Raw genomic sequence first — 16,162 nt, 5'->3', positions numbered from 1 at the left:
GTTGGTAAATGCACTTTTATTACAATCCACATGTGCTGGTTGCTCCAAATGGAACGCGAAATGGGACAAACAGAGCAAAGCAATACAGTGATACTTTCAGACCAAACACAGTACAAAAAGGGCAATATGTACAATATATCCATGTACAAAAAAGCTATTTTACACAGAAGTATGAAAAAAAATCATACATTTTTGACAAACTGTAGCATTACAGAGACAATACAGGCAACAATGTATAGTTTTAAAACAGTTGGAGCAGGAGTATGCATCCTCTTTGACAAGTATATCAACTTTGTTTTCTTTTCTTGAAGTAAACTGTCCTTTTTTTTTTTTACCCCACACTCATAATAAAAATGCTCTCACACACTTACACACAACCAGACAAGAAACATACACTGAGTGTTAAATAAGCATCCATTCATTGATCTCTCTGTCTGTGAAGTCTGAAACAGAAAGGTGATTCTGGACACCGATCAGATGGACCAGGAGACAGGGGAGAGGCTCCGAGGTCCTTCCTCTTTCCTCTTTACAGCATCTCAGGCACTGCGAGGCAAGTCTTAAAAACTCCAGATTAAATCAAGAGTGTGATGAGTTTTTCAGTCAAACATGCTGCTGCTTCTCATAGTAAATAAAGTCAGAGATGACATCACAATAAGATTTACGGACCCTCCTACTTAGCAGCCAGGTGTATCACATAAAGGTCATAGGGTCACCGCATTTTCAGGGCTGCAGCAGAGACACAGTGCAAGAATCTAGAAACAGGATCCTGTGCGCGAGAGACTGCGAAGAACGCAAAATAAAATAAAAAGGCTCTTCAGAGGCCCAGAAGTTCAAAGGTCAGGCCTCCAGCTCCTGGGTTTCTGTGTAGTGGAAGTTGTTCAACTTCGCCCTCTCCCGGTTTGAAATGTCCAGTTTGGGGCCTTGTGCCGGCTTCAGTGCTGGAGATGGGTGTGAAGATGCAGGGGAGGGCGGCAGCGTCAGTTCAATCTCCTCATAGCAACGTGATATGGGGGCGGGAGGGGCTGGGGGGTGTGCTGGCGGGGCGGCGGGGGGCAGGAGGGGAACGGGACGGTCCACGTTTCTGATGAGGTTGACAAACTCCCTCTGGTTGTTGATGCCTTCTTCCTGTGGGACGGCCTGCTGCTTTTTCCGCTTTCGATGGAGATGTGACAGGATGAAGGCGCAGGCGGCGCAACCACACACCATCACTAAAGTTATGACGCCCACCAGGATGATGTAGAAGCTGACCCCCCCGTGAGTCGTGTCAGACATGGCACCTGTAGACACAGGCAGAGCTTTAGACCAGACTCCAGTTCAAAATTATATTCTTTTTAAGACACACACATCGTTTTCTCACCTGGACAGTGTTGTCCAATGCAGGGGGTTTTGAGGCTCATGCACTCATGACCATAGTAGCCTTCTGGGCATGCACATGTGTACCTGCCCTCTGTGCTGTGACAGGCCATCCCCTGCTGGCAGGGGTTGGGATTGCACGGATCCAACGCAATCTGAGACCATGGAGAGAAAAAAAGCTGTAAATCAATTTCTCAGGTTGGTGACAAAGCAAACATAGATAAGCTTTTTAACGTGCTTCCCTGGTTGGAGCATCATCTGAAGGTACCCGTTTTTATTGCAGATGTTTTGGGATTTTTTATTAAGGCTCAGGCTAAAACAACATGATGAGTAACTTTAAATGTACTATTAGATTAACTGTTATGTATTCACTATTTACCCTCTTTACTTTATTAGGGTTGCTTAGTTTAGGGCGCGTTGTTTTAGGCCTGGCATCAAGCACAATATAAGTAATGTGACAGATAGTCTTATTATTATTGTTCCTACAAACAAGGGTACATATATTTTCCAAATTGAATTTTTTTTGGATCTCCTCTTCCACTGCACATTTCTATAGAGTTTTAAACTGTTTGTCTAAAATGATTAGCAGATTAAGCTAGCCTTAAGCTAACATCAATGAAGGTTTTCCAACCTCGCAGAAGGATCCTGAAAATCCTGTGGGACAGTTGCAGGTGATGGTCCTCCCGTCCTTCTCCACACACTGTCCTCCATGCAGACAAGGGGCACTGTCACACGGACTCTGACGATTTTGGCAATATTTCCCCAAGAAACCAGGTGGACACAAGCATCTGGACCCTGATACCTGGTCCTATGAGGGAGAGTATAGAGTATGTGTTATATATTTCTATAAAATACAATCCTTTTAAAAGATTATTTAAAAAAGGGGGGAAAAGGCAGGAGAAGGAGAAAAACCTTTTAAATAACTATTTTTCACTAGCAATGTGAGCATTTTATAGAACAGAATGACAGAAAGAAAGGTGACACAACAGTGAATATGAAATGAAGAGAGGAAGACAGTGAAGCAGGTCAGTGCTGTGACTGATGTGCAGAGACAACAGGCAAATTAGACAGATAGAGAAAGGCAGCGCGAGCAGGACTCTCACCTCACAGCGACCGCCGTTCAAACACAAGCCCTGACAGCTGCTGTTCCCTAGAAAGCAGAGGAACCAGAAACACTATATTAACCTGTCACACAGAGACAGAATATGTCTTTTAGAGGCCAACTGTTAACAACAATATATGTGTCATTGAGCGAAAAATCAATGATAACCTTGTGCATTACTGCCAGGATGTGAGATTGCACCTTTATACAGCAATACATCAATACAGAAAAGATTCAGGAGATAATGGTAAAAAACAAATCTTCACCCACTCCTGATTAGTGTTACATTTTAAGTGTATTGCAGCGATACCCTGTGACAGATGGTTAATATGACTCAGTTCGGAGTAAAATGATCTACAGCCTGCAGGGTCTCTGGGCCGCAGGGGAACTGTTTTTCTAACACAATCCACTGAGGCTTTTCATCTTTCTCTCACCGCCACAGGACTAACACTTCTCCCTTCTTTTATTCTTTTCCTTGCCCTTTTAAACTCACTGATGTCACAGTTAGGTCCCGTCCATCCAGGAAGGCAGTCACACAGGTATCCACCGATCAGGTTTCGACAAGAGCGGGCGTGGACGCATATACTCATTTCACACTCGTTGGTGTCTAAAGGGAGAAAAAAAACCACAGATTTAATGCACAACGGTTCATCTTTTTGATCTAAACCAGTGATAAACTGAGCGCTCGCTGCACCATTTCCTGTTTCATTTTACACGGACATGGAACATTTCAATGCAAATAGTCTTCCTCATTTAACACAACAGAACAGCAGTGGCCGTACGTTATATTCTTTTGTGGGGAATGTTTTGTTACCCAGCATCTGTGGAATTGTTTGGGTGTGTGTGACCTCCCGGTGTTAGCCATGCTTTCCATTGGTATTCTGCTAATAAGCATTTTAACCTTTGCAAGTGTTATGTTTTCATTTGTTTTGTTTTTTGTTGCAGGATTGTTGACACATTTTAAGGTCCAATTGTCATGACACTGTAGCAGGGAGAAGACCAGGTCAACCATACAATGAACTCAGAGTCCTTCTAGTGATTAATATTTCTTTACAGATTTGGAATTTTGTTTAGTTGATGGAACAAAGGACATCACTCTACACTAATACCACAAAGTAGAACAATTCAAGATTATTTATAGTTTGCTGTTTAGGGAGTTAATACACAGGAAATTAAATAACATGACACATAACATGCCAACATGTACCTAATTTAATAATAAACTGAAATATCAGTTTAATCCTGTTGGAGAACTCACAGACAACACCACACTAATTACTGTAAACCTCTCCCTGAAATGAAATGAAGCATCCCATTAAACTACTGAATCTAATCCTGGATGTCTCCTCCTGGACCCCGACCATCTTCAGACACCTGTTAAGATTACATTTTGTGGAGGCTTGAATAAACTATTAACTGGAGAATATCTGGGCAGGACGCACAACAGCACTTGAGAACAGAGTGCTTGATGTTTTATTGAATATTATGTTTACACAGGCACATCACATCCAAAGTAATGCCGTGCAGCATAGTTTTCACATCTTCCCTGTTGATGCGTAGACCCCCTTACTGTACCGCTGCTTCTGTTAAGTATGTGTGTGGCTATTCCCACCCTCTGTCGCACTGGGAGTGTAAAGAACCAGGAACCCCCGAGGCCTTGGCTCTGATAGCAGGAGGAAGAGGATTAGAAAGAAACGCTGAATGAATAAGGAGGAAGTAGTCAGTCAGTTCGGTAATCTAAACCTATTACAGTCGGTGAGAGTCCTGTGATTTAGCACCGGTGTATGTGTGTGTGTGTGTGTGTGTGTGTGTGTGTGTGTGTGTGTGTGTGTGTGTGTGTGTGTGTGTGTGTGTGTGTGTGTGTGTGTGTGTGTGTGTGTGTGTGTGTGTGTGTGTGTGTGTGTGTGTGTGTGATCTATGAGAAAAGCCTGCTTGCTATGGGAGAAAATGTGGGGACATAAATCAGCTAATAAAGGGGTGAAACTCTTTTCCCATTGGAGGCACTAGCGATGCGCTGCCTCTCAGCTCAGGCTTTAAAGAGTTTTATCTTTTGTATGTGTATGTGTGTGTGTGTGTGTGTGTGTTTTATACTATGAGCTACTGACCTGTGATGTGGAACTATGGGGGATTATCAAGTGTCAGAGTGACATATCACTGTAAAACAGAGGAGTGGGAAAAAGCTGTCATGCTGAAATATGTCTCACATTTTGCTTCAACACCCCGGAGACTCTTTGTGTGTATATATGGTATGTCTTCTGTGTGTGTTGTGTGTGTGTGTGTGTGTGTGTGTGTGTGTGTGTGTGTGTGTGTGTGTGTGTGTGTGTGGTGTGTGTGTGTGTGTGTGTGTGTGTGTGTGTGTGTGTGTGTCACCTGATCCTACACATTCCATATGATGTACAATCTAGCACAAAAACCCTCTGGTAGTATACTTGTCAATATGAACGAATGTGGCCCAAAGAGACGTGAGCGTGCATTTAGAGAATACTGATTCACAGGATGGGTTGATGGGAGAATTAAAATGCTGCCGGCTCTTTCTCCCTCTTCAGTTTGTGCTTCAAATACATATTTAACTTAAAAAAGGACTCATAATCATGTATTGCTCATTGAAACACACTCATCCTTTGAAACCAGCTGTGAAGAAAAGCTCGATATGATTATGCTTGTTAGAGGATCAGTGTTGAAAGTCAGATTAAATAGATTCCTTTGAGGGTGGCAAATATCTGAATTTCTCATCAATAAAGCGCTCTACCAACACGATGAAAAATGATCAACGTGACAAAAATAATAAACTCCTGAAGCATTACACTCAGATAAAATCCCTTCGTACCAACTCCAGTGTCTGTGTGCTGGTTATCAGTGAGGCGTACATATATACTAGTTGTGCAGTCAATATTTTTGGGCATTAAACTGTCTTGGTCCTCCATCTTTTAAAATACACTATTTGCAATGTTGTTTAGATTTTGTATGTCTTGCCTTCCCTATATTCATTTTTGTTATGGCAAGAAAATATGCTTGATATTAAAATCACACAATATCATATCACACTAATTATAAGAATTTATTTTCCCATTTAAATATCACAATATGGAAAAATATGTATATGTAAAATGAACATTTGACAATAAATTCAGAGTATAATCAGGGGCGGCGGGTGCTGTAGGCTAGGGAAGGCTAAGCCTTCCCAAATATTTGTGTCACTGCATCCTGGTAAAATAAAAAATATAATGTATAATGTTTGTGTCTTTGACATTAGCGCTGCTAGCCACCTGTGCCCTGTATTATTATCTTAACTAACCCTAACAAACGAGATCTCGCTAAGCAGTCCTACGACAGTGGTTATCAACTCGGTAAATCAAGCCAGGGTTTCTCTTTCCAGCTGAGAGCGTGTTCATGTGAAAGGGGCGGGGTTAGCTACATTTGACCAATCACAAACAGGGACAAGTGTAGCCTAGTAAATTAATATTAGACAAATATGAACTTTAAACATCCATGATTTAAACATATAATCCAGGATACAAGCCACATAGTTGCACCTGCAAGGTGAATATAGAACAACTGGTTAAAAAACAACTACCGAGTGTTTGAAAGCGTACAACAGTTATGATATCACTGCCCCATCTAAGACACGAGTGGATCTGACTTTAATTACATTTGAGTTGAGTGTTTCGTCAACTTAATGTGTTGCTTAAAATAATACTTTTGCATACAGTATGTGACAATGTAAGTGTTGCAAGGCCAGATACGGCTCAAAAAGCGAGAGGGGTCTGCCTGCAGACCTCCACTCTCAGGACAGTTCCGGTGCAGACCTCCACTCAGGACAACTCCACTCTCAGGACAGGAAGTGCACGCTAAGAATTCCAAAATAAAATCACCACTATCAGTACAGTGCCACTTTCCAAACAGGAGATGCACGCAAATACAAAATGAAATCGGATCTTGACGGATCTTATCGGACACTTATTATATACATATGTATATCTATATATATATATATATATATAGATATATACGGACACCTTGTATTGATGTTACTATCAGTATAGCCGCAGCGCCACTTTCCGAACAGGAAATGCACGCAAATACAAAATAAAATCGTACTGACACTTATTATATAGATATATATTTATTTATATATATAAATACGACATCTTGTATTTTAGTTACACCCGCTAGACAACAGTGGAAGGTTCGAGAAACAACCGTGTTTGCCGGGTGCACCGCGGCGGAGGTGGGGAGGTTCCAGCTGGGAACCTTCACCCCGCTGCGGGACCAGTGGGACCCCTGTACCAGGCCCGGTTCCAGAACAAAATGACTCAGGGTGCATCTGATATTAGAGAGGGTGCAGGGGCAAAGTGCTATTTTTATAAGTGGGGAGTGGACCTAACACCCTCTAGGGGAGTCCTCATCTCCTCTAGGGGGGTCCAGGGGCATGCTCCCCCGGGAAGATTTTCTTTTAAATATTGAAGTGAAAAGCATCAATCTGGTGCACTTTGAGAGCAAAATGAAGAGATCTATGGATACATCTCAACACCCATATGAAACAGAACTGTAAACAGATTTACTTTTTCTTTATGGATATTTTACAAATCACTCCCCTTTTAAACTGTATTCTTGTTTTACTGTCATATAGTATTTCATTTTTAGTGAGTGAGTTACTCAGATGAGTACCAGGAGACAGCGGTTGGTACTCTGGTACAGTTGTGGTGAAGGCATCTGACGTACTTGAACCAAAATGTCTACAGGCATAGCAGAAGATGGCATCTTTTTCACATGAATATTCCAGCCAATCTCTGTTTTGAAACCATGAGCTGCAAAATGAGCGCCTTACCCCACTGTACAGGCGAGTTGGGTACCTTTTTAAATATACCTGTGCAGGCTCTGTTTTGCTGAGGTCTTCTGGCACTTGCGGGCCACCGACGGGTGGCGGTGTTTGGGGCAACGAAGACGGCTGCGGCTGCTCCGCCTCCGTGGGCGAGGCGGGAGGACGTTAGTGTCCATGACAGTGGCCGCGGGTAACGTAATGTCCCCATGATCTGAACTATTATTTCCTGCAGTAGTAGATGCAGTGTTACTGCTGGCGATAACAGCTGGTTGTTTTAACCATTTTCTGATGTCCATCATTGACTATATTCTTCTTATTATTGTTATTATTACTACAATTATTATTATTGTTATTATATATGTAATATTCTTTTTTCACTTTAGATTTATTACATTTTTTTCACTTTTAAATGTTTTTGTTTTCACTTTTCGTTTTTCAAATGAGGGTGCATAACGACTCAACTGAGGGTGCAATGCACCCTTATGCACCCCCGTAGAACCGGGCCTGCCCTGTACGGTGCGTCTTGGTCACGCTTCATATCGGCCGGCCCGGGAAGGAAGAGACACGCAGAGTGGGGGAAGTCCCCCACCCCAACGCAGCACACCCTCCCGGCAATCAGAGTCGAACCCGCAGTTCGGAGGAACCGACCGCCAGAGCACCGGCACTAGGCCGGGCCGGCGCGGAGGCCCTCCGACAGTGGGTCGCGTTTGCCATTCGATCAGTGAGAGGAGAGGAGAAAAATGCAACAAAAATTGTCAAAATCCGTTAATATATGGATGAGTGGGGGGGGGGGACCCGAGACCGGGCAATGTCCCCGGGTAAAATAGCCACAAAAAAAAAAAATAATAAAACCGGGGAAAAGTGAAAAAAAGTGTCCGAAAATAGGCACTCGTGAGGCGGGCAGAGTCCCCTGTCAACTCCCGTTACATTCCTCCATGGTGTCATTTGAGCGGGGGGGTCAAAAGGGCTTGACCAAGGCCGACCCAAAGTGCACGGTGGGCGGACTCATCACCTCCGTGATGAGTCTCCATTGTGATTTGAAAACTTCCATCAAACGAGTCCTTCGGTGGGCGGGAAAAAAAACGCGTCAGAATCGTCACTTCCTGTACTGACAGTGGAGGTGTCCTGAGAGTGGAGGTCTGCAGGCAGGCTTCCATGCAAAAAGCTGACTCAGATAAGGAAATATATGATATATTATGATGTGATATGAATGATAAGTGCGACACGTCGGTGTCTTCTCTGCATAGGCTACTGCAGTTTAAACTGTATTTCCTTTCTCCTGTAATATGACTTGATAGATTTAAACTCTGCACACTCACGCGCCGCCTATGAGTATAATGGATCATGTATTACTGATTCGGTCATTTACCTTTAATGATTTAGTTCAATGTCATTTACTTGGATAAGAGGTATTTTTGCAGTTTGATAACATTATTAGATAAATGTGAATACAACATTTTAAATGGCCTTTTTTTCTGTTATTTATTTAGTCGGAAAGCATATTCCCTTTGTGTTTTGATATATTCATGCAAACAATTGATAGAATAAGATACATACCAGGCTCTATAATTCACTGACCCTACATGTATATTTATAGGCCTATAATAGATGTGAAACTGACCCAGCTGGCACGTCCTGCCGGTCCATCCCGGCGGGCAGAGGCACTTGTAGCCTCCAGGAGCCTCCTGACACGTGGCTCCACGGCCGCAGGGGCTCCGGTCACACTGCCTCACCGCTGGGAAGATAAAACATAGCACATTAATTACTGGTGTGTGTAATGGGAATGTGTGTGTGAATATCAAAGAGGCATTTTGTGTGTCTGTGTGATGCCACCATGTGGACATGTGTGATCTGTAGCATTGGTATGCGGATGCTATGGCAGCCTGTGTTTTCATTTTCTCCATTCCAGTGCTGCTCTGGTTTCTGTGCAAACAGTGATAAATACAATCATCTGCTGCACGTTCATGGCTGTCACCTCAAAGCTTTGCCAGAGAGGAGAGAGGTATGAGGGCATTTAAATAAAGGCAAGCATGATGGGAGAAAAAAAGCAGGGACGGGGTGAATTGGAAATAGGCTGATGGAACTGCAACGCTTGGTTCCACTTCTCTGACGAGGAATTAAATACAGATAAAGAAATATGAGGAAAAAGAACACTGACAGAGAGGAGCTCATTTTATGGTGTTAATAACCATGCATGACTTCCTTTTACACATGGTATATTTGTGTAGTAGTGCCATCATAACTGTTCCCATGCACGCCTCTGTGCTATACATCTCTCAGTCAAGAGCTCTCTGTCTCTCTCACAACCTTTCATCCTTTACCTAACCCTGCAGAATAACCATTTTCCATCCTCATGATCCTGACTCGCACCCTGAGCAATAACACCCCAGCCAACTAAAGGAAAAATTCATTTAAAAAACAAAGAAGCCTTTAATTAATATTGCATATATATATAAATCTAAGTCTGAAAGCAGAGCTGTGTTGTGGTTATGGTTGTCATTCCCTGCAAGCCTGACAATCCTCTCACTGTGTATTCCCCAGAGAGACCCCCACAACACACACAGAGATAGACGGCCTCTCTGACTGTTAATCAAGCCAACAACAAATAACAAGAGCAAAAATAAACCCTTCCTTTATTCCTCTGTTTGTCCCTCTCCTATTTTCTCCCTGTGTAATAAAAGTGTTTACATGCCAGCGCTGTGTATCCTGATCGAGGTGAAAGCAGAAGATGTGGAACGCTGCTTGTTTACACACACACACACACACACACACAGCTCTGACAGACTGTAATCTGGATGATCCAATCTCACCTGTTGTAGCAATATACACACACCAAAAAAATCGAATACAACTCGGTCTGATTCGCTATTGAGGAGATGGAATCAGGAGATCTCACAAGGCTTGAAGCTCTACAATGTGACACTGTAGGGATCAAGATACATACGTCGATCATACTGTGAAAAAATTTGATTTAATGTATTTATTTACAACTATTCTAAATGCATGTGCATAAAAATGCTAGTTATTACGTGTTTAAACTTCTAAGTGCTTGTTCTTGTCAACTAAAAAGGAAACTCCACTGTTTTAATTTAACTTAGTCACTCACTTTACACGTCATCAAGCCTACTCAGAGTGTGATGGAAAAATTGTTTTGTCTTCTGTGGCTGTGGCTGTAAAGGCTTATCCTAAAGTCTGTTCAAGTGTCTGGTCAGTGTTGTTAGCATGATGGTTGAAATTGGGACTTTTAGAAAGAAATGAACATCCATTACATTAAATCCTTGCCAATCGATTTCCAAAATGCTAATTAGCCTATCATCTTCAGGGAAAGCTCTCTGTTTTTCTACAGTATACGGGTACTGTGTCATCTTGTGTTGGTTACTTTTCCAGTAGCACCACATCTCTCCCTGCCACCTTGAGTGCTTTCCTCAAGTCTTTCTGCAGACATTTTATTTCTTATCCATCTGTACCATCCACAAAACTTAACTTTCACCATAGCTGCTGCTCTGTTTCAAAGTTCAAGTCCCGTATGGTAATTGTTCTCACTGCCAGAGGAGATAAAAGTTCTGCACTCCAAGCTTTAGAAATCTGATTACTCCAGGAAACTGACAGTAAATAGAGCTGTTTGAGTACACATTGATCCAAGGATAAACACTGCTGAATCTGTGTAAGTACATTTGCTGAAATACAGAATAAAATCTTAATTGCCATCTGAAACATCAGTGCTCAGAGTTCCTCATGTGGTACAGTATCGGTTAAACTCCACACTTTCTTGGACCAGATTGCATGTCAAAGTGTCCTCGTGGTGTCTGAGAATTGCTTCATTTTTTACGAGCGGCTGGTGTAGCAGAGTCTTTGTAATGACCAAAGTTAGACAGTCTAACGCTGCATATTTTTAGGAGAAACATCAGGCGTCTGTACAGCAAACTAATGTCACGACAACTTATGAGGACAAACGCCAACAACAATATGTCATTCCTGTTCTTAACACGAGTGTGTATTGTTTTAATGTTTAGTAGTGGTTTCAGTTTCCAAACAAATCTGATAACATTACATTCATTTAGCAGACACTTTGGTCCCAAAACAACTTTATATTTATTTCCCATGCTCACACATCACGGGGGACAGGATGTTGCTGCACTGCTTCTCACATGAGATAAAAGTCTGTGCTTATATTCACTTCACTGAAATCGATAGTTTTTAAACGTTTCTACTTTGTTCATTTATTGCAGCCTACCTGTAAAGTTATCAGCATCTGCTTTGTATTGCAGATCTAAGTAGTACTTGTTACACTGATTCCCATTACATCAAAAGTAATTAAGGGTTCAGTGTTTTACTCAACACATGTGGACAAAAGAACTTCATCAATCGACTGACCTCCAGCCACACCTGTCTGATCCGGTACTTGTGCTGCACGCTGCTTACATTTCTTAACACTAATCCACCTATTCTGATTCAACGTCTGTATGCAGGACGCTGAACAAGACCGACAAAAGAAAACACTAGACAATAAACCCCTAATTCACTGGCATTAAAAAAAATACACACCCCTATTTACAATCAATAGAGTTGATTAAGGATGCTCCACCCCACCTTGTATCTAGGACAAACACACACACAAACACAGAGACACCACTGATTGCTGTCTGAGATCAGGCTAATTTAGCTTCCTCTGTTGGATTGATTAGAGTCACTCCCTGGCTTTTATCCAGGCACAGACAATCTCTGCCCAGCGCAGAGTTGTTTGTGCCTGGGGAGTGTGTGTGTGTGTGTGTGTGTGTCAATCACCTTCAGCGCAGGTGTGTCCGGTCCAGTCGTCGGTACAGGTGCAGCTGAAGCCCGTGGGGTCCTCCACACAGGTGGCTCCGTTCACACACGGGGACGACAAACATGCATGCTCCACTGAGGAGAGGAGAACAATTGACAGATGCAAATTTGATTACATGTTAAGGCTCACAACCACACAGGGCCACTCTATTGGGTAAAAATAAAGGTAGTGCGGACTGCTTTGTAGCTAAGTTCAGACAAATTCTTCTTAATGTTTCTACTTCCTTCTTTCCTGACTGCAAAAACATAAATAAAACATGTCACATATATAGGCTTATAAAAAAAATGCTGGCATGCAATTATGTTATCGCAAACAATTTGATAGATGATAATAAACATGAACCATGTTCAGGTATTTATATATTTGTTGCGTGAGTCTGTATTGTTCATTTAACAGATTTGACCTTACATTTTGGTCAACGCCATAAAATGTTATGCTTTTTGAATCCAAGCATTTCTGTCATTTATGCAGATAAATAACCTGGATTGTATTTCACATTTTGGTGCCGTGCCTGTATGGTGAGGTTGCACTTACCAATGTCACAGTTGCGTCCTCTGAAACCTTCCTGGCATTCACAGTGGTATTCATTTGGCTCTGTGTTGGTGCATGTTCCACCGTTCTTACACGGCTGGTGGGTGCCACAGTAGTTCAGATCTGAAACAATAAAAAAGTATGATTGAGGTTTGCTATAAAGGGAACAAAATGTATAGGAATCAGGATGCGAATGGAGCCAGGATCACTTCGGTTTGACTTTGTCTCAGGTATAGAGCATAGAGCACACACACACACACACACACACACACACACACACACACACACACACACACACACACACACACACACACACACACACACACACACACACACACACACACACACACACACACACACACACACACACACACACACACACACACACACACACACACACACACACACACACACACACACACACACACACACACACACACACACACACACACACACACACACACACACACACACACACACACACACACACACACACACACACACACACACACACACACACACACACACACACACACACACACACACACACACACACACACACACACACACACACACACACTGTACCCAGGTCGGCTCAGTGTGCTGACTGTGCTGGACAGAAGCTGCAGGGTCTGTTGTCTCCAGTGTTGAGGCTGATTAAAGCTTTCTCTAATAATCTTCTCCGTGCCCACAGTCTCTTTGTCTCACCACAGCTCTTTAGAGGGCCTTTCTGAATACACAGAAACAGCTTAGGACCCCACCTAGCTAAGAGAGCCCCGCTCACATTCACCTTACCCAAGGCTATCAGCTTTCCTCTGCACAATGCACTGTCCCGTGGGCTCCCGGATCCCAGCTCCCACACTGAGACAGAGGTGGACTGTTGTATTCTGGGATAATGTTGTAGGAACTTTGCAACAGTGTGGTGGGAAAAGTTAAAGAATGGAAAGAGAAGCCGTGTAGGAGGAGCTGTGTTTTATCTCATGCAGAGGATCAGCTGGCAGTGCATGGGAAGGTGTGTGAAGAACCACACCTGACAACAATAAAGGGCAAACCTCTTTCATCTTTACACAGATGAAACGGTTCATGTTCTTGCTATTACATTCTAAAATGTTAAAATACATATGCTGTTATCCAAGAGAGTAAAGAGGAAAATATATATTTTACAAGCTAACACACACATATCTTTCACAAATACAACTGCGTTAAGTTTCTAACACCTTTTATGCTGATCATAGAAACAGTTATTGTTTAAATTACAGTAGAAAAACTCCATGTAAGTCAACATCCAATACATTCAACTAAAACTGCTAACCAACTTCACAAAATGCTTATTAATCCTATCAGCGTCAGGGGAAGCTCCCTGTATTTTTGCATTAGCATGTCATCTTGTTTCTACAGTTAATTTTCAACAAATAACTGTATTCCCATGTTGGTACATTATAAACATTAAACATATAACGGGTCACATGTCTGACCTTTGTCACACAGCAGTCCTCCCCAGTTGACATCACACACACACTGCCAGGGTTCGCTGCAGCTTCCGTACACACAGCCGGGGAACGTCACACACTGATCACACAGAGGGCCCTTCCAGCCATAATGACACCTGCAGGGGGAAAGCAAAGAGACAGTTATTTGTATTGCGTTCATGGGATTTGATAGTTACTCTTCTGAACCATTTCCATCAGACACTGTGTGTGCCTAACTGATAACTGTTGTCTGTTCATAATAGAGAGATATTTTTCATTGGATATTGTGCACCTTGTTTTCTTTAAATGGCTGCTTGTACTAGTTGCACTAATACATCTTGTTATGGGTAGGTTACATCAGAAATAAACTGTTAAAATTGTGTATAGGCTACTTACAAAAGATTAATCATGTCATATGTTAGATGCAGCTTTTAACTTGAGTAGTTCTCAGTGCAGGTTAAGGTTCAAGAACAAGCAGAATTAATGGCTATTGGTATGAATAACACAAGGAAGACTGTTTAGAAAAAGTTTAGGAAGTTAAAGTAGGCTTTATATCACTGTATTTTGTTCAAAATATAACACTGTACTGTATATACTGGAGTGAACGGCTACATTTAGTTTTCACGGTAGTAAATTAATCTACCTCCCATCATATCACATCACATCAATGAAAGTATACATTGTTGCATTGACTTTGAAATGATATCATTTGGCCCTGGTGTCTTTGTAAAGGTCCACAGTGCAAGTTACAACTCAAGCGTTTTTTGGACTTACTTGCATTCTCCAGGTGCCGTACACGAGCCATGGGTCTGATGACACCCCTGCCTGCATACAGCTGTGAACAAAACAAGCGCGCAAACAAAAAGAAAGCTATTAAAGACAAGAAAACACAATGGAACAGAAGTGAAATTCAGATGAGTAAGTGTAAACATTAAAACCTGAAATCTACACTGTAATACATATCACTACCAGTAAACAAAAAATCACCCCAGCTATCAACAGACACCTACTTAGCCGAGCAGCATGAGATGAGAAAGTATGTAAAGTAGATGGGGTGTGTTTGTTTGGTCACCTTGCTGAAATCTCAATATAACCTCTTTATGTGATTTTTAAAAGTTGAGCTAGTTAAAGTCTCCAGCTGGAGAAAGTCCCTGAACTTCATCATGGTCAGTAACTGCAGGGGGTAACAGACAGACCCCGACTGCAGTTTCCAGGCTTCCTGCCTCACTGCAGTCCAATCAGGGACCTGCTGAGTGGGAAGTCACTCTAAGTGAGACACGGGCGGGGTGGACAAGGCTGCAGGATGTCAGTAAACTAGCCCTGTGTCCTTCAGGGTTCCTATGGTTTCCACATGGTTTCCTCTATTCAGTTTGTACCATCGCTACATGATGGCAGCGCTCCGAGGTCACGCAGCGAGGTCAACCAGCTGATGAGTCACAGACAGACAGAGAATAATCCACACACACACAGTTCACTGAAGCTAACTGACACATATTGACTGAAGTACAGCTGTGTGTCCGTGTAAAGAGTCCTAAAGGCTGTCATTATTAATATTAGATTTGTGTACTTATGTGTGCCTTTTCTTCTGTCTTTGTAAGATTCGTATTGGGTTTTTTGATTCCAAAAGTGTTTTGGAAAGTGAGACCATTTGAAGCTCATTCTCACTTGTTCATGGGTCTACTTCAAAAAAGAAAACGAGGATACCCTAATGAAAAAAAGCTCTTAAGAAAGGAGAGGAAACTCCCTTCCATCCCTGGGAAAATAAACGAAGAGCGAAAACATTTTCTATTTTTTCTCACCAGTGACCTCAAGTCATCCTGAGGAAAATATTTGCTGAATAGTTTTTTTAGTAACAGACATTTCTTGAAATGTTCTCAGTGTATGTGCTATTTTGGAGTAAATCAGAGTTAGCTGGCGAAAAATCCAGGCAGACATTGTTTTCCGTTGATTTCAAAGAAAGACATAACATCTGTATAATAAATGTGAAACTACTGCCAGCTGGAGGTTAGCTTAGCTTAGCAGAGAGAGTGGAAACAGGAGGAAACAGCAAGCCTGGCTCT

General features: G+C 42.2%; 1 protein-coding gene across 1 annotated transcript in view; it reads right to left on the bottom strand.

The window, feature by feature from the left end:
- The window catches only part of LOC117554875 (protein jagged-1b), a 51,198-nt gene continuing 35,036 nt past the window's right edge, over positions 1 to 16,162 (bottom strand). Inside the window, exons 5-14 of the mRNA XM_034229444.1 lie at positions 14,877 to 14,937; positions 14,109 to 14,239; positions 12,637 to 12,756; positions 12,063 to 12,176; positions 8,899 to 9,012; positions 2,949 to 3,062; positions 2,457 to 2,503; positions 1,985 to 2,161; positions 1,358 to 1,508; positions 1 to 1,277 (exon numbers count right to left, since the gene is read on the bottom strand). Coding sequence (XP_034085335.1) covers positions 838 to 1,277; positions 1,358 to 1,508; positions 1,985 to 2,161; positions 2,457 to 2,503; positions 2,949 to 3,062; positions 8,899 to 9,012; positions 12,063 to 12,176; positions 12,637 to 12,756; positions 14,109 to 14,239; positions 14,877 to 14,937 — 1,469 coding nt within the window. The 3' untranslated portion in view covers positions 1 to 837. The remainder of the gene's footprint in view (positions 1,278 to 1,357; positions 1,509 to 1,984; positions 2,162 to 2,456; positions 2,504 to 2,948; positions 3,063 to 8,898; positions 9,013 to 12,062; positions 12,177 to 12,636; positions 12,757 to 14,108; positions 14,240 to 14,876; positions 14,938 to 16,162) is intronic.

Source organism: Gymnodraco acuticeps, unplaced genomic scaffold (assembly GCF_902827175.1).
Source record: "Gymnodraco acuticeps unplaced genomic scaffold, fGymAcu1.1, whole genome shotgun sequence".
NCBI lineage: Eukaryota > Metazoa > Chordata > Actinopteri > Perciformes > Bathydraconidae > Gymnodraco > Gymnodraco acuticeps.
This window is presented reverse-complemented; position numbering and strand designations above follow the sequence as displayed.